The 18,254-nt window shown below is 40.1% G+C and overlaps 1 protein-coding gene across 3 annotated transcripts in view; it reads right to left on the bottom strand.

Annotated features, from left to right (window-relative positions):
- Positions 1–18,254, bottom strand: part of DOCK11 (dedicator of cytokinesis 11) — a 237,142-nt gene that overhangs the window by 70,382 nt on the left and 148,506 nt on the right. For all 3 annotated transcript variants that reach the window (XM_053579537.1, XM_053579535.1, XM_053579536.1), the window contains 3 exons: positions 12,963–13,079; positions 3,361–3,436; positions 2,645–2,754 (listed from right to left, as the gene is read on the bottom strand). In XM_053579537.1, coding sequence (XP_053435512.1) covers positions 2,645–2,754; positions 3,361–3,436; positions 12,963–13,079 — 303 coding nt within the window. The remainder of the gene's footprint in view (positions 1–2,644; positions 2,755–3,360; positions 3,437–12,962; positions 13,080–18,254) is intronic.

Raw genomic sequence — 18,254 nt, 5'->3', positions numbered from 1 at the left:
AACAGCTTGAGGCTCTGTCTCAAAAACAAACAAACAAAACAAAATAAAAAATGGGCTGATGATATTAAGATAATTACTCTAAGGAGGTCCCAGTAATACATTAAAATTAGAGCCACTACAAAGTAGCATGTTCCTATTATTTAGTAACTTTTATTAAAATATCAGAAGTTAAATGTTATAAGATCTTACTTATTAGGAGATTTATATGAATATAGTATCAATAGTCTCCTAAAGAATTCACTTTTGTTGACAACCAATACTTTGAGTTGAGCTAAACTGGGGATACACATTGACTAAGGTAGGATTCTCTAAGAAAGAACTTTCAGAAAAAAAAGAAGTAACTTTCATTTGGAGCCAAACACACCTAGGTTCTGATTGCTTACTAGCTATGGGACTACCAAAAAGTCATTTAACCTTTTGGACATTTATTTGCCTTACCTATGGACAGTGTCTGTTGTCACAATTCTAAATGGTGTGAAATAGGAACCTTTGTGAATAAATTACTATTTACCCAAAGGCTTAAGAAAGTATAGTATAGTCCAGTGGTTCTCAAGGGGTGATTTCCAACCAGCAGCATCACTTGTGAACTTAGAATACGAATTAGCAGGCCCTAATCCAGACCTACAGAATCTCACTCCCTCACTCCTGGGATGATGTCATCTTTTTTTTTTTTTTTTAAATTTTAAAGACAGAGTCTCTCTCTGTCTTTTTTTTTTTTTTGAGACAGAGTCTCAAGCTGTCATCCTGGGTAGAGTGCCGTGGCATCCACAGCTCACAGCAACCTCAAACTCTTGGGCTTATGATTCTCTTGCCTCAGCCTCCCAAGTAGCTGGGACTATAGGTGCCCGCCATAACACCAAGCTATTTTTTCTTGCAGTTGTCATTGTTGTTTTAGTTGGCCGAGGCCGGGTTCGAACCCTCCAGCCTTTGTGTATGTGGCTGGCACCGAAACCACTGAGCTATGAGTGCTGCCTTTTTTTTTTTTTTTTTCTTTTTGAGACAGAGTCTCACTATGTCACCCTTGGTAGAATGCTGTGGCATCACAGCTCACAGCAACCTCAGACTCTTCAAACTCTTGGGCTTAAGCGATTCTCTTGCCTCAACCTCCCAAGTAGCTGGGACTACAGGCACCCGCCACAACGCCTGGCTATCTTTTTGTTGTTGTTACAGTTGTCGTTGTTTAGCTGGCCTGGGCCAGGTTCAAACCCACCAGCCTTGTTGTATGTGGATGGCACCATAACCACTGTGGCTATGGGCGCCGAGTCAAGACAGAGACTCTTGCCAGGCGCAGTGATTCACACCTGTGATTCTAGCACTCTGGAAGGCTGAGGTAGGTGGATTGCTTTATTTCATGAGTTTGAATACCAGCCTGAACAAAAGTGAGACCCTGCCTCTACTAAAAATAGAAAAACTGAGGCAAGAGGATCGCTTGAGCCTGAGTTGGAGGTTGCTGTGAGCTATGATGCCACGGCACTCTACCCAGGGCGACAGCTTGAGACTCTGTCTCAAAAAATTAAATAAATGAACAAACAAACAAAGACAGAGTCTCATTTTGTAGCCCTCAAACTCTTGGGCTCAAGCAATCCTCTTGCCTCAGTCTCCCAAGTAGCTGGGCCTGTAGGCACCCACCACAATGCCCAGCTAGTTTTTTCTATTTTTAGTAGAAATGGGGTCTCACTTTTGCTCAGGCTGGTCTGGAACTCCTGAGCTTTAGCAATCTAATCACCTCGGCCTCCCAGAGTGTTAGGATTATAGATAGGTGTGAGCCACCATGCCCAGCCCAGACATTTATTTATTTATTTTTTTTATTGTTGGGGATTCATTGAGGGTACAATAAGCCAGGTGACACTGATTGCAATTGTTAGGTAAAGTCCCTCTTGCAATCATGTCTTGCTCCCATAAAGTGTGACACGCACCAAGGCCCAGCCCTCCAGGTGATTTTGATGCATGCTAAGAGCACTACTGGTATAAGATAAAAAGTACTGAAATTAGAGTACCTGGGGGTGCCCCCGCCACAGCTCGCTGTTCTAAGTTGTAATCCTAGTTTTGATTTGTAAATTGGGAGTTGGAATTTAATATTTTATGAACCTTTCTATCTCGAATTTTATATGATTCTATGATTTTGCACAGCAGCATGATAAAACTTAACTGGTCTAAAATTAGGTTTGTCTCAAGACAGACCCATCTCAAACTTTAGTGGTCAGCTTGAAACTACTTGATGGAAGAGTTGGAGGATATTAAGTGATGATGGGACTCTGAGATTATCAATTTGGGAAGTTGATGCCATTATTATATTACAAAAGAATTACAAGACTGAATTAATCCTTCCAGGATGTGCTTTGTTTTAAATGACAAGTCACGCTAGATATTTTAAACTTGAACTTTCCTTCTCTACAACACTGCCTGGGTTAAAGGAGATATTCAAAGTTAGAACTTTTGAATTTGAATGCCTTATCCCCTATAAATAGTTTTTATCCAAGTAGCAGCTTCCAGTATAGAAAGGAACTGCTAAAATATCCAAGAATTACAGGATAGGATGCATTTTACAGTTCTAGGATGGACTACAGTAGCATAAGGGGCCTCACGAGTATATAAAAACAGCCTTACATATCACTAGGGTAATCCTATATATTTAGGTTCTTACATTTTCACTAGTGTTGCTCTGATCTGGAAATCCTGTTGCTCCTTCTGGGATGAGGGAGCCTCTTGAATCTTCTCTCTTAATACCATGTCCATTTTGAAAAGACCCATAAGCTGAAAAAAAAAAAAAAAAACCAAAACAGCCAAGTACTTGTTAGCAAGAGGGAACTGCCAAAAAATATTTTTAAAAATAGTACTTGATTACTTTAAGTATATATTATAGACAATGGATCTTGGTCATCTAAAATGTGAAGTCTATGTATTATTTTAAAACACTATAAGAAACCAAGTGAAGGTTAAATGACTTAATCTCCCAAAACACTTTATTGTGTGTGAAACTACATAGCAGTTTCTTGGCAGTTCCTTGGAAGTCATAAAATAAAGTGACATAATTCAAGAGACAGTTTTATACATAAGGAAACTCGAGTGTAGAAAGGGAACATGCCTTGCCCCAAATTGGTGACAGATAAGAAAATTAGAAACCAGTGTTTTTCTCATTATCCTTTATTTTCTTAGTACACCAAACTATGTTTTAAACAAACTTCGACAAGGCAACCTAGGCAAATAAATGTAGCTTCAAGGGAGTCAGATTTTAATTAAACTTCGGTAGAAATCATGCTATGTATAGTTTTTACTATGAAATATTTCAAAAATATAGAGAACTGCAGGGTACATTTCTAAACACTCAGGCAATTTACAATCTTTAAAAGGCTTAATTACCAGTGTCTTTGTCAGTGCTCAGACTCCCTCTACTTGCAGGTGAAGTAAAGCCACATGGAAACTCATCCCTGGATGCCTATAACAGAACGTGATACTTGTGTCATTTAAACACATTTGTACATGAGGATAAGAAATCTGAATTAACAGAATAAAATGGTACCCTGATTTTAAACAAAGATCACTATGAAAGTCTAAAATCAGGTAATAGAACTTAAGCATTTAGGTGACTGTCTTAAAAATGGGGCTATTAGCATACTGTTGCAACCAGAACCTCTGGCCAAGGAACATAATTCTAGATGGCTACAATGGCAATCTACATATGTTTCAGTTCTCCTCCTTGGAACCAGGGGCAATGCTAGAAGTAAGGCTGCAACCAGAAGCCCTAGATGAAACTGAGTTGCAAAACAAACAACAGATAAATGAATTATTTCCAAATACTGCTGTCAATTGTATGTGGAATGAGTTAATAAGCATGAGTTACTTTATTTGTGAGTAAAGAGCAGTCTGACACCCAGGTACGTGATAGTGCATCCACATCCAGCCAGTAGACATGAGTGTACTCTACAGGCAAGCAAACTATCAGGGAAGCTTAAGAGCAGTTTTCCCCTGAACCCCGGGCAGGCTTAACAAATCAGCTGGGACATTTCCAAAGAAAGCTGTAAAGGACACAGTTTAACCTGCCACCCAACAATAGGACACAGCTAACCAAAGTGTAAAGGCTATCTTGGGCCATAGAGAATATGGAGCAGGCAGGAGTTAATAGTTCTACTGTTCAGACTAAAAAGTGTACAATTCTGGCACCATATTTTAATAGGGTCATTGGTAAACTGAAGCATATTCAGAAAAGGGGTGGCTAAGAAAGGAAAGGGTTTGGAATGACAGATGATAAAGTAGAGATATTTAGCTTGGAGAAAAATTTAGAAGGAACACGTAGAAGAGGTGTATATGGAAGTAGGAACATATGTGTTCTATATACGTATCTATAGGGGGCAAAACTAGAACCAGTGGATAGAAAACCTTCGGGCCCAACGTGAGAAGGAATATTTTAATTATTACAAGGGCAAAAGGTTGCTCTGCCAAATAGGAGACCAATTACGTCCAAAGTTCCTTTCAATTCCTGAGATTCTGTGAGAAGGGGAAAAAAAGCATAGACCAACTGTGATAAACTAAAAGGGAGTCCCTAAACAGTACTGCAAGGACTCTAACAAAGGACAAGAGAAGCAAGGGAAATAAAGTTTAATCCCCAGTGCCTAATATTTTGGAAGCGAAGAATCTTCTGCTCTGTTTTCAGGTTGAATAAATATATGAAGGCATACAACACAGCAAATCTTTTTTTTTCTTTTTTTTAATTTTTTTATTAAATCATAAGTGTATACAATGATATGATTATGGGGCATCATACACTCACTTCATAAACCATTTGACACATTTTTATCCCAGTGGTTAACATAGCCTTTCCGGCGTTATCTCAGTTACTGTGCCAAAACATTTATATTCTACATTTACCAAGTTTCGCAAATACCCCTGTAATATGCACCACAGGTGTGATCCCACCGATTCCCCTCCCTCTACCCACCCCCCCCTTTCCCACTTCCCCCTATTGTTAAGTTGTAGTTGGGTTATAGCTTTCATGTGAGAGTCCCAAATTAGTTTCATAGTAGGGCTGTGTACATTGGATATTTTTTCTTCCATTCTTGGGATACTTTACTAAGAAGAATATGTTCCAGCTCCATCCATGTAAACATGAAAGAGGTAAAGTCTCCATCTTTCTTTAAGGCTGCATAGTATTCCATGGTATACATATACCACAATTTATTAATCCATTCGTGGATCGATGGGCACTTCGGCTTTTTCCATGACTTAGCAATTATGAATTGGGCTGCAATAAACATTCTGGTACAAATATCTTTGTTATGTTGTGATTTTTGGTCTTCTGGGTATATGCCCAGCAGAGGAATTACAGGATTGAATGGCAGATCTATTTTTAGATCTCTGAGTGTTCTCCATATATCCCTCCAAAAGGAATGTATTAATTTGCATTCCCACCAGCAGTGCAGAAGTGTTCCCTTTTCTCCGCATCCACGCCAACATCTCTGGTCTTGAGATTTTGTGATATAGGCTAGTCTCATTGGAGTTAGATGATATCTCAAAGTAGTTTTGATTTGCATTTCTCTGATGATTAAAGATGATGAGCATTTTTTCATATGTCTGAAGGCCGTGCGCCTGTCTTCTTCAGAGAAGTTTCTCTTCAAATCCCTTGCCCAGCCTGCGATGGGATCCCTTGTTTTTTTCTTGCTGATGCGTTTGAGTTCTCTGTGGATTCTGGTTATTAAACCTTTGTCAGAGTTATACCCTGCAAATATTTTCTCCCATTCTGAGGGCTGTCTGCTTGCTCTGCTTACTGTGTTCTTAGCTGTGCAGAAGCTTTTTAGTTTGATCAAGTCCCAGTAGTGTATTTTTGAAGCTGCTTCAATTGCCCGGGGGGTTCTCCTCATGAAATACTCACCCAGACCAATTTCTTCAAGGGTTTTCCCTGCATTCTCCTCTAGTATTTTTATAGTTTCATGTCTTAAGTTTAAATCTTTAATCCAATGAGAGTCTATCTTAGTTAATGGTGAAAGGTGTGGGTCTAATTTCAGTCTTCTGCAGGTTGCCAGCCAGTTCACCCAGCACCATTTGTTAAATAGGGAATCTTTTCCCCACTGAATGTTTTTAATTGGCTTGTCAAAAATCAAATAGCGGTAAGTAGCTGGATTCATCTCTTGGTTCTCTATTCTATTCCAGATATCTACTTCTCTGTTTTTGTGCCAATACCATGCTGTTTTGATCACTATCGATTTGTAGTAAAGTCTGAGGTCTGGTAGTGTGATTCCTCCTGTTTTGTTTTTATTTCTGAGTAATGTCTTGGCTATTCGAGGTTTTTTCTGATTCCATATAAAACGAAGTAATGTTTTTTCAAGATCTTTAAAATATGACAGTGGAGCTTTAATAGGGAGTGCGTTGAAAGTATATATTGCTTTGGGTAGTATGGACATTTTGATAATGTTGATTCTTCCTAGCCATGAGCATGGTATGTTTTTCCATTTGTTAACATTTTCAGCTATTTCTTTTCTTAGAGTTTCATAGTTCTCTTTATAGAGATCTTTCACGTCTTTTGTTAGGTAAATTCCCAAATATTTCATCTTCTTTGGCACTACTGTGAATGGGATAGAGTCCTTAACTGCTTTTTCAATTTGACTGTTGTTGGTGTATATAAAGGCTACCGATTTATGAATGTTGATTTTGTAACCTGAGACGCTGCTGTATTCCTTGATCACTTCTAGGAGTTTTGTAGTAGAGTCCCTAGTGTTTTCCAGATACACAATCATATCATCTGCGAAGAGCGAGAGTTTGATCTCTTCTGACCCTATATGGATACCCTTGATCGCCTTTTCTTCCCTAATTGCGGTGGCTAAAACTTCCATTACAATGTTGAAAAGCAATGGAGACAATGGGCAGCCTTGTCTGGTTCCTGATCTGAGTGGAAATGATTCCAATTTAACTCCATTCAATATGATATTGGCTGTGGGTTTGCTGTAGATAGCCTCTATCAGTTTAAGAAAAGTCCCTTCTAGACCAATTTTCTTGAGTGTTCTGATCATGAAGGGATGCTGGATATTATCAAAAGCTTTTTCTGCATCAATTGAGAGAATCATATGGTCTTTGTTTTTTAATTTGTTTATGTGCTGAATTACATTTATAGATTTACGTATATTGAACCAGCCTTGAGACCCTGGGATAAAACCAACTTGGTCATGATGTATAATTTGTTTGATGTGTTGCTGGATTCTGTTTGTTAGGATCTTGTTGAATATTTTTGCATCTATATTCATTAGTGATATTGGTCTATAATTTTCTTTTCTTGTTGGGTCTTTTCCTGGTTTGGGGATCAGGGTGATATTTGCTTCATAGAACGTGTTGGGTAGTCTTCCTTCTTTTTCTACATTTTGGAACAGGTTGAGTAATATAGGTACTAATTCCTCTTTAAAGGTTTGGTAGAATTCTGACGTGAAACCATCTGGTCCCGGGCTTTTCTTTTTAGGGAGGTTTTGTATAGTTGATGCTATTTCTGAACTTGTTATGGGTCTGTTCAACATTTCCACTTGATTCTGGTTAAGTCTTGGAAGGTGGCGTGCTTCCAAGTACCGGTCTATTTCCTTCAGATTTTCATATTTCTGAGAATAAAGTTTCTTGTAATATTCATTAAGGATTTTTTGGATTTCTGATGAGTCTGTGGTTATTTTGTCTTTGTTGTTTCTGATTGATGATATTAGAGATTTTACTCTTTTTTTCCTGATTAGGTTGGCCAGAGGTTTATCTATTTTATTGACCTTTTCAAAAAACCAGCTTTTTGATTTATTGATCTGTTGTATTATTCTTTTGTTTTCAATTTCATTTAATTCTGCTCTAATTTTGGTTATTTCTTTTCTTCTACTGGGTTTGGGGTTGGAATGTTCTTCCTTTTCCAGTTGCGTGAGATGTCCCATTAAGTTGTTAACTTCCTCTCTTTCCGTTCTCTTGAGGAAGGCTTGCAGTGCTATAAATTTCCCTCTTAGAACTGCCTTTGCAGTGTCCCAGAGGTTCTGATAGCTTGTGTCTTCATTGTCATTTTGTTCCAAAAAATTGGTGATTTCTTTCTTAATCTCATCTCTGACCCAGCTATCATTCAGCATAAGGTTATTTAACTTCCATGTTTTTGTATGGGTATGCAGATTCCTGTTGTTACTCAATTCAAGTTTTATTCCATGATGGTCCGAGAAGATGCATGGAATAATTTCTATTCCTTTAAATTTACTGAGGTTAGACTTGTGACCTAAAATGTGATCAATTTTGGAGTAAGTTCCGTGGGCTGATGAGAAGTATGTGTATTCAGTTTTGTTGGGATGAAATGTTCTGTAGATGTCTGCTAAATCTAAATACTGGATGGTTAGGTTTAAATCTAAGATTTCTTTGCTCAGCTTCTTTCTGGAGGATCGATCCAACACTGCCAAGGGAGTGTTGAAATCTCCAACGATTATGGAGCTGGAGGAAATCAAGTTACTCATGTCTGTTAGAGTTTCTCTTATAAATTGAGGTGCATTCTGTTTGGGTGCATAGATATTAATAATTGAGATCTCGTCATATTGAGTATTACCCTTAACAAATATGAAGTGACCATTCTTGTCCTTCCTTACTTTTGATGGTTTAAAGCCTACTGTATCTGCAAATAAAATTGCAACACCTGCTTTTTTCTGATTACCATTTGCCTGAAATATGGATGACCATCCTTTCACCCTGAGTCTGTATTTGTCTTTTAAGTTGAGATGTGACTCTTGTATGCAACAAATATCTGGCTTAAGTTTTTGTATCCAGTCAGCTAACCTATGCCTCTTTAGAGGACAGTTTAAGCCATTCACATTGATGGAGAGTAAGGATAAGTCTGGTGGAATTTTGGGTATCGAGTTTTTCAAAGGTCCAGTGGACATTTTTAATCCTTTCGCCAGTGTGGAAGTTGGAGTTTGATCCGAAGTTTCTGAGTGAGTTTACTTTTGTGGTATAGGATTGGGTTGGTCATTGTGGAGGATAGGTCTGAGAACATCCTGAAGAGCTGGTTTACTTATGGCAAATTTTTTCAACATATGAATGTCATTGAAGTATTTAATTTCTCCATCATAGATGAAACTCAGTTTAGCTGGATACAAGATCCTGGGTTGAAAGTTTTTTTGCTTTAGGAGATTAAAAGTTGATGACCAGCCTCTTCTTGCTTGAAAAGTTTCAGCAGAGAGATCTGCAGTTATTCTAATATTCTTACCTTTGTACGTTATAGTTTTCTTTCGCCGGGCTGCTTTGAGAATCTTCTCTTTCATGTTAACTTTAGTGAAGCTAATTATGATATGTCTGGGAGATGGCTTTTTGGGGTTGAATCGTGCTGGGGTTCTGAAGCTGTCTGCTATCTGAATTTCAGATTCTCTAGGCATGTCTGGAAAATTTTCTTTCATAATTTCATGTAGAAGGGCCTCTGTGCCCTTGGCTGCCACATCATCAGCCTCCGAAATTCCTATAACCCTTATGTTATGTTTTTTCGAATTATCTGAGAGCTCTCTGAGTGAGTGATCCGTTTTTGCTCTCCATTTCTCTTCCTCTTTGAGAGATTGGGAGCGTTCGAAGACTTTATCTTCAATGTCAGAAATCCTTTCTTCTGCTTGCTCCATTCTGTTACTGAGGGATTCTACTGTATTTTTCATATCTTTGAGGGCTGTAAGTTCTTGTTTCAGTGTGTCTAAGTCTTTGGTGGTTTTGTCTTTAAATTCGTTAAATTCTTGAGACAACTTTTGAATTTCTCCTCGAATTCCTAATTCCATTTTATTAATCTTGTCTACAAACCAAATTCTGAATTCGACTTCTGACATCTCAGCCAGTTGTTTATGAATGGGATCTTCAATCACATCTGCCGTATCTTTTCTTGGGGGGGTTGATCTATTCTGGTTATTCATGTTACCAGAGTTTTTCCGCTGATTCCGCCCCATGGTTTACTCCCTTTGGTTTTTCCCCTGGGGTTTTATCGAGGGCCCGTACAGTGTTGTGGCCTGAGAAACTGGGGCCCTGTCTGGTGTGGTGGAGCAAAGTGGTTCTGTCTTGTTTTCAGCTGGTTTCTGTTCGATCCTATTGCAACTTCTACTCTGGCTTGAAGTCTCAGCTGTGTGAAAAAATCAGCAATTAAGTCACCCCGCCTGCCCACCTCTGGCCCCAGTTGGAAAAGGAGAATCAAACCTTCCTACAATCGCACACCCAGGGCACCACCTGAAAAGTCCTCAGTCTATTAGCCCAGTTCAAAAGGTCCGAATCAACTGTCTCAATCGGCACTTGTCTCAGGTGGAAGGGTTCAAGAGGTCTCTGGGAACTGGATCACAGGGGCCTGGTGACTCCTCTGAGACAGCTCACCCCAGTGCAGCGTGGAATCAGGAGGAGCCACCCCGCAAACAGAGCAGTCTGGGAAGGTTGACGTCTCCTTCCCCACTTTGCCCCTCCGTCGGACCCAGTCACTGGTATCTCTGCAGATGGCTAACCCAGTTGCCTGCAGTGAACAGACACTCCAGGGGTTTGCACCTGCCTGAATCGCGAGGAAGTCTGCCAGGCCCCCGCAGACTGCCGCTATCTAGCAGGAGGAGATGGGGCCTGACATCTTTGAGTGTTTGATGCAGGTGATGGGAAGGAGGTGTTCACTCAGGCTTAGCCCCGTCCCTGATGGATGCTGCTAACAGAACAGAACAGAACAGACAACTTTGTGAGGTTCTGTCTCTGTTCCTGTCATCGCCTACAGGAGACGGGCTGTTTTGAGTTCAAAGGTCTTTGCTGCTGGAGAATTGCGTCTGAACACCTCTCTGGGTCGGCCCCGCCCTGGAGGCTTCTGGGTTTGTGAGCCGTGACACCGGTGGCCTCCTCTGGTTGCCCAGGGAGACAGGGGGTGTGGCCTCAGAATATCCAGAAGTGAGCGTTCTGCCGTTAAAGAAAAAACGGCTGTTGATCTACCTCCAGGGAACTGCTGCTCTGGTGTGGGCACTCAGGCGACCCTTTTCTCCTCTGTCCCGCGCCCCAGAGTCAGCACTGAGCGGCTGCAGTTTGTGCTGGGTCCACACCCCTTAAGAGATCCCCCAAGAATCAGAACTCTTGGGGGATGGGCCCCCAGACCCGGATTGGGAGTGGGGCGGGGGGAAGCTAGAGTTTCATTCAGTTTCACGCAATACTACGGTCCGGGGAGGGCTCCTGCACTGCACCGCAGGGAAGTGCCGCCAAGGCTTGATTTCCCCTCAGCAGAGTGCCCTCTCCTCGCTCACGTATCCCAGAGTCAGCGCTGACCTGACGCAGCTCAGGCACTGTGCACTCCCCTCGAGAAATCACCCAAGGAGCCGAACTCCGGAGGGATAGGCCCTCAGACCCCGAGTGAGAGTAGGGGCTCTCAGCTCTCAGCGGGGAGGCCAGAGTCTTATTCAGTCTTGTGCCCGGGGAGGGCTCCTGCACTGCACCGCAGGGAAGTGCCGCCAAGGCTTGATTTCCCCTCAGCGGAGTGCCCTCTCCTCGCTCACGTATCCCAGAGTCAGCGCTGACCTGACGCAGCTCAGGCACTGTGCACTCCCCTCGAGAAATCACCCAAGGAGCCGAACTCCTGGGGGATAGGCCCTCAGACCCCGAGTGAGAGTAGGGGTTCTCAGCTCTCAGCGGGGAGGCCAGAGTCTTATTCAGTCTTGGGCCCCGTATGCCCGGGGAGAGTTGGTGCACTGCACCGCAGGGAAGTGCCGCGAGGCGTGACTCCCCCTCAGCCCGGTGCCCTCTCCTCACTCGCGGGCCTCAGAGTCAATGCTACCAGTCGCAACTCGGGGACTGTCCACTCCCCTTGAGAAATCACCCAAGGATCCGAAGTCCTGGGGGACAGGCCTCCAGACCTCAGTGGGCGGGAGGGGAGCGCCGGGGATTCAGGGTTGCCGGCAAAGGATTCCCAAAGTTTTATTCAGCCCTATGTCCGGCAGGAGAACGCCACGGCACCCCAGTAGGGGAGGTAGGTCCAGTTTTTAGAAGGTCTTTCCCGTGGAGTGTAGTGGGAGGGCCTTTAATTTCTGCCCGCTTGTTAAATTGTGGGGCTCCAGAGCCGGTCTCATGGGGGAGGGGGACTCCCGTCCGCTTGGTGGTGGATTTTGTACCTTTTGTTTGCGTCCTTGTGATCACAACTTGCCTCAGCGGTGTTGATGTGCGTTCTTCAGCCTTCTCTCTTGGTGAGGCTCAAGTCCACCAGGATACTTACTAAATTCCTGTCCCTTAACTCTCCTTCTGGACGGGAGCCTTTGTTGAAAGCTGGCTTCAGTCCGCCATCTTGTCTCCCTCCTCCTTTTTTTCTTTTTTTTAAGACAGAGTCTCACTATTTCACCCTTGATAGAGTGCCGGGGTGTCACAGCTCACAGCAACCTTCAACTCTTGGGCTTAAGCAATTCTCTTGCCTCAGCCTCCCAAGTAGCTGGGACTACAGGCACCTGCCACAACGCCCGGCTATTTTGTTGTTGTAGTTGTCATTGTTGTTTGACAGGCCCGAGCTGGGTTTGAACCCGCCAGCTCCAGTGTATGCTACAGGAACCGAGCCAACGCAGCAATTCTTCACAAACACTGGGTACAAGACATCTGTGGTGTTCTCTTGGGCTTTATTACTCAAAAGTGTGGTCTTTGTACCAGAAGCCAAAAAGTTGTTAGAAAGGCAGACCCTTAAGCCCCATCCCCGGCCTAGTGAATTAAAATCTCTCAGGTGATTTATATGCACATTAATGTTTGAGAAGCACTGTACTAGGAAAAAGTATAAATGTAAAAATGGAGTAAAAAGTAAACTCTTAAGATTGAGATCATACAGGGCAGTGCCTGTGGCTCAAAGGAGTAGGGCACTGGCCCCATATACCGGAGGTGGTAGGTTCAAGCCTGGCCCCAGCCAAAAAAAAAAAAAAAAACCGCAAAAAAAAGAAAAAGATTGAGATCATACAACATATGATTCCAAGTACATTCAATAAAACAGGATAAAACACTAACATAAATGCATTACTACTTACAGAATTAGGCATGGCTGCACAGGAATACAAGGTATCTCGACCTGCTAATCGCTGTATATTTTCCAAAAGCAGTCCAACAAATGGGAGGTACAATTGTGCTATTTTGGCTTGTTGGTTCTGAAAAATAATTATCAAATAATTAATAATTATATACATATAACAGATAAACAGACTTAGCTCCATATATCAGTTTAATATTAAAAGTGGGCTTAGATCCACAATGAATTGGTGAAGCATGAACCCATGTATACTTGTGGTGTCAAAGCTAGTTACTACCACAGAATTTCTTTGGCATTTGGATTTATATATGATACAGAGTCAAATCATATCCCTAAAACACAACTACATAAAGTAAAAAGTTTTTAAAATAGCAGTTGACCTATAAAGCAGATAATATCAGTCTATTGTTTAATTCCAGTGAGGGCTAAGCTTCATCAGAGCAGGAACCATGCCTGTCTTGTTTACTGATTCATGCCCATCAGGCACTGCTGTGCGCCTATGCACACAGCAGATTGTCAATACATACGAGCTGAATGAATGGCTAAGTGGGAAAAGTAAGAAAACAACATATTACTGTATTCATTGAAGAAACATTTCTTGAATGACAGTAATGTGATCTTGGCCCCCCAGGTAAATTATAAGACTTGGGGGATTGATATATTTGTAAATATAACTAAAGCTGGCCTCTAGTACTCTTAATTAATGGGGTACCTCTTATACAAATTTACTTATTGCTTTCCTCACCAGCTATAGAGAAAACCGTGGTTGAGATGGCACAAGAGTTACTCTCCATATTTCAGGACTTGAAAGATTTTTCTCCAGATTTAGATAAGGCTTCTAGGGCAAAATGGTCAACCTATAGAATATAGAAGATCTATAGAGTGGTTTCAACCTTCCTAATGCCACGACCCTTTAATACAGTTCCTCATGTTGTGGTGACCCCCAACCATTAAATTATTTTTGTTGCTACTTCATAACTGTAATTTTGCTACTGTTATGAATTGTAATGTAAATATCTGATATACAGGATGTATTTTCATTGTTACAAAGGGGTCGCAACCCACAGGTTGAGAACCGCTGGTCTATAGTGTCTCACTGTTGTTTTAATATTTGAGGTTGAATGATTTTTCATATGTTAACTGGCCATCTGTGCTGCTTTTGTGAATTTCAGGAAACCTTCTAAACAGACTTCTTCTAACATAGTACCCTATCAATAATCGTCTTATTTATCTAAATAGGAGATTTTAATTCAATAGGTCTGGGCTGCCCCATATGATGCTGTTGTGTATAAAGGTCTGAGAACCACTAACCTAGTTCAAATTCTTGCCAAAGGTAGGAATGGCCCTTACATGCATCCCTGACAAATGGTTAGTTTTAAAAACTTCTTAAAAACTCTAGCCCTTGGCTCGGCGTCCACAGCTCAGTCGTTAGGGCGCTGGCCACATACACTAGGGCTGGCGGGTTTGAACCTGGCCCAGGCCTGCTAAAAACAACAATGACAACTAGAACAACAACAAAAATAGCTGGGTGTTGTGACAGGTGCCTGTAGTCCCAGCTACTTGGGAGGCTGAGCCAAGAGAATCTCTTCAGCCCAAGAGTTGGAGGTTGCTGTGAGCTGTGACACCACAGCACTCTACTGAGGGAGACATAGTGAGACTGTCTCAAAAACAAAACAAAACAAAAACCAAAAAACAAAATTCTAGCCCTTTTGTGGGTTCTGTTAGAAAGATACTCTATCTGAAACTCCTTATAAGTTCTCCCTCCTAGGTATAGCCCTGCCCTTTGGCACTAGAAAGAATAAGTCTGCGAATTTTGCATGGCAACCCTAAGTATTTGAAGACAATTACTATGAATCAGCTTAATTTGTTCTTAACAAGGCTAAATAGCTCTCATTACCTTCTTTCATTCCATCACTTTGGTTTTAAGATTTTTCACTTAGTGATTACCCTTTTTTCGTGGTTCTTTAATTTGTGCAACGTCCCACTTGAGATGAGAGGCAGTATCGATAGTGGCTAAAAGCACAGATTGTGCAGTTAGACCTGCATGAATCCCAGCTAACCCATTACATGCTACTTGATCAAGTCACTTAATTACAGTTTACTCTTTGTAAAATGGTATTATTTCATGTCAGGTCTTTAATATAGTATCTGACATATAGTGAATCCTCAATAAATTTTAGCTGCTATTATTAATGTTACAGCTTCTAGACAGGAGTCCATTTTAGTTCTGATAGTGAGTGATCTCTAGGGAAGGAGATGCTACAAATCTTTCGGGTAAGCAGGGACACAGGGAAATGCAGTAATTGCAACTGCACAACAGAAAACAATCTAAGAATCTATTAACAGAAGATTAGTTAGATAAATAAGATATATCCATATGATGGCATACTATGCAGCTATTTTTTAAAAAATACAGTAGATCTAATCTTCAGGATGTACTGTAAAGTGAAAAAAAACAAAAATGCATAATGGTTTCTATTCCGTATTTTATGTATATAATGTAGGGTTGTGCTGGCATAAAATAAAAGTATATATAAACTGATAACAGTAGTTTCTTCTGGAGAGATGAATTAGGAGTAGAGGTAAGGAATGAGACAAACATTTTGATTTTTGTTATTTACCATGTATGTGGATTGTATTTTTTTTTAATGCAAAAGGGATTAGACTACAACCCAGCTAGAAGTAGAAATTACAGTTCTTTTAGGTGTCAACATCATTTTATAGTGGGTATAAGAACTACACAGACCCCAGGACAAATGTTTTAAACATTGGACATTGTTGTTTTGAATAGGAAAGATATTTCCTGGTAATTATAACAAGTTAAAATATCTCACTAAGGAATTTCTGAGTCACATAACAGGGACGAGTGATATCACCAGAATTCCAGCAGAGCAGGGGCTTAGGAGTGGCAACATGGCTGGATAGGGTAGGGAATGATTAGGGCAGTGATTTTCAACCGGTGTGTTGCAAGGGGATCTTAGGTGTGCCATGAACATTTTTAAAGATCATTAATTAAATTATTTTTGAAAGAAGTTCAAAGCATTGTAAATATATTCTTTTTTTTTGATCAACATAATTTAAGTGTGCCGTGGAAGTTTGACTATAGGTTCAAGTGTGCCATGAGATAAAAAAGGTTGAAAAACACTGGACTATGTAGACTAGTCTCAAAGCAGACTTTACATAGGAAACACTTTTTTTTTTTTTTTTAACTATTTACTTGTTTGGAGTCACTTTTGGGGATCAATGGAAATTATAGGGGCTTAAAGCTCCCTCTCATCCCTCACCTTGGCATCATCATTAAAGGCAAACATGATTTACTTCAATGAATTTGACAAATGACCTCTTACCCAGGATGCCTGTAAACTCTTTGCATCTACCAGACAAAGGACATTTAATATTCTCATCCAATGTGTTAGAATCGAAGCTTTGGTTAACCAGGCTCACGAAGCAAACAAAATTCTTCTGGAGAGAACCCTACACATATTTAATATCTGTCTGGAGCTTTTAAACAAAGAGGAAAAGGCTTTAGAAGTAACTGAAAGGGTAATGAAATTTAGCATTTTAATCTTTCCCATAGTGTAAAACCTCAAACACTCAAATAGAAACAGTGTCTAACAACTATTATGTACCCATAATAACTAAAAATAAAAACAACAGGCACAGTGTCTGACTTATTTACAGATAACAATAGCCGGTTGTATGCATACTGCTTTCAAAATTTAAAAAGTAAATAAGGCTGGGCGCAGTGGCTCACGCCTGTAATCCTAGAACTCTGGGAGGCTGAGGCAGGTGGATTGCTTGAGCTCACGTGTTAAAGACCAAAGTGAGGAAAAGCAAGAACCCATCTCTACTAAAAATGGAAAAACTGAGGCCAAGAGCCTAAGAGTTGGAGGTTGCTGTGAGCTATGACACCACAGCACTCTACCCAGGGTGACAGCTTGAGACTCTGTGTCAAAATAAATAAATAAAATAAAATATTTTAAAAATGTCTAAATTGTGATGCAAAATATTTAAATTCTACCTCTAGGTAAGACACTGGTAAAATTCTATTTTCTTTCATTTGAAGAGGCAGTGAAGAAAAATACAACTTCCTGCTTCAGAAAGGGAAAGTTCATTTTTAACTCTTCCTGTAAATTGTTTAAAATCACAGCTAAAGACATTTTCTTCCACCTTGTATAAGATCCTCTTCCCCACTACTAGGCATAAGCAGCATTTAAGCAGAATGTGGCAATAACAAACAGTTTTAAAAGCTTCACCAAGCTTGGTTGGGCTGGCTGACTTTTAAGACATCTTTTAATTTGTATCTGTCATACCAGCTAACTTGTATTAGGTCAATATCAACATTCACAAAAATGAAAATGGCACATAACTGAGCAAACTACACTAAGTGGAGGTATGTTAATTCATATAGTTATGTGACCAAAACAATGCTAACTGCAGTAAGCAATGTATTATATCCTACAGCTAAAGACTTTATATCTAACTTTAGGATAGAATCACATAAAAAACTAACAAGATTTAAAAGTAAAAATATCTCTGTAATTAAAGAAACATGAGTACATATCACTGGCAGGCATTTTCTGTTTATAAAGGACAAATGGGAATACTGTAGAAAAAGAATAAGATCCATCTCCAAGTCAGCTTTCCAAAATGATTACAATAATAAATGACATCATAATTTTATTCGTTATTTGAAGATAAAAAACAAGGGACAAATGACTAATTATGAAACGATATTATGTTTCTTTGTGCCATTTGATGACAACAGGAAAGTAAGTTGGGTTATTCTAAATCATATGCTCTGTGATCTACTTTCCCAAGCCAGTAGGCTTTAATGTCAATCAGATTTAAACATATATGTTAAAGGTGCAGCAAACAACAACCGTGGCTGGGGCTTTCACTAGACATTTACAGCTACACCTGTAGCTATTTATAGTAACCCCATCTCATTAACATTTTCTTTGGTAAGAAGAAAAAACCTTCATATTACACATTTTTACATAATATACTCAACATGTCTTATTAAACACTTAATCACATTATTATATTTACTTAGGAATATATATTTAAAGATTCTATATTAAGGTATATATTTGATAGAATATGGTTTTTATAATTCCTAATTAGTTTATGTAACAAATAATACAGTAATTATGCTGGTTTATTTTTCCCATTTTGCTTTCAGTTTCTAAATTATTTTGTTTTTTAACTATGGTTTGAAAAACCAGTTTTTAAGCCAGGCACGGTGGCTCATGCCTACACTTGGGAGGCCCAGGAGGGTGGATTGCCTGAG

This window comes from Nycticebus coucang, chromosome X, assembly GCF_027406575.1.
Source record: "Nycticebus coucang isolate mNycCou1 chromosome X, mNycCou1.pri, whole genome shotgun sequence".
Taxonomy (NCBI): Eukaryota; Metazoa; Chordata; class Mammalia; order Primates; family Lorisidae; genus Nycticebus; species Nycticebus coucang.
The sequence above is the reverse complement of the archived record's forward strand: the minus strand, read 5'-3'. Positions and strand labels throughout refer to the sequence as shown.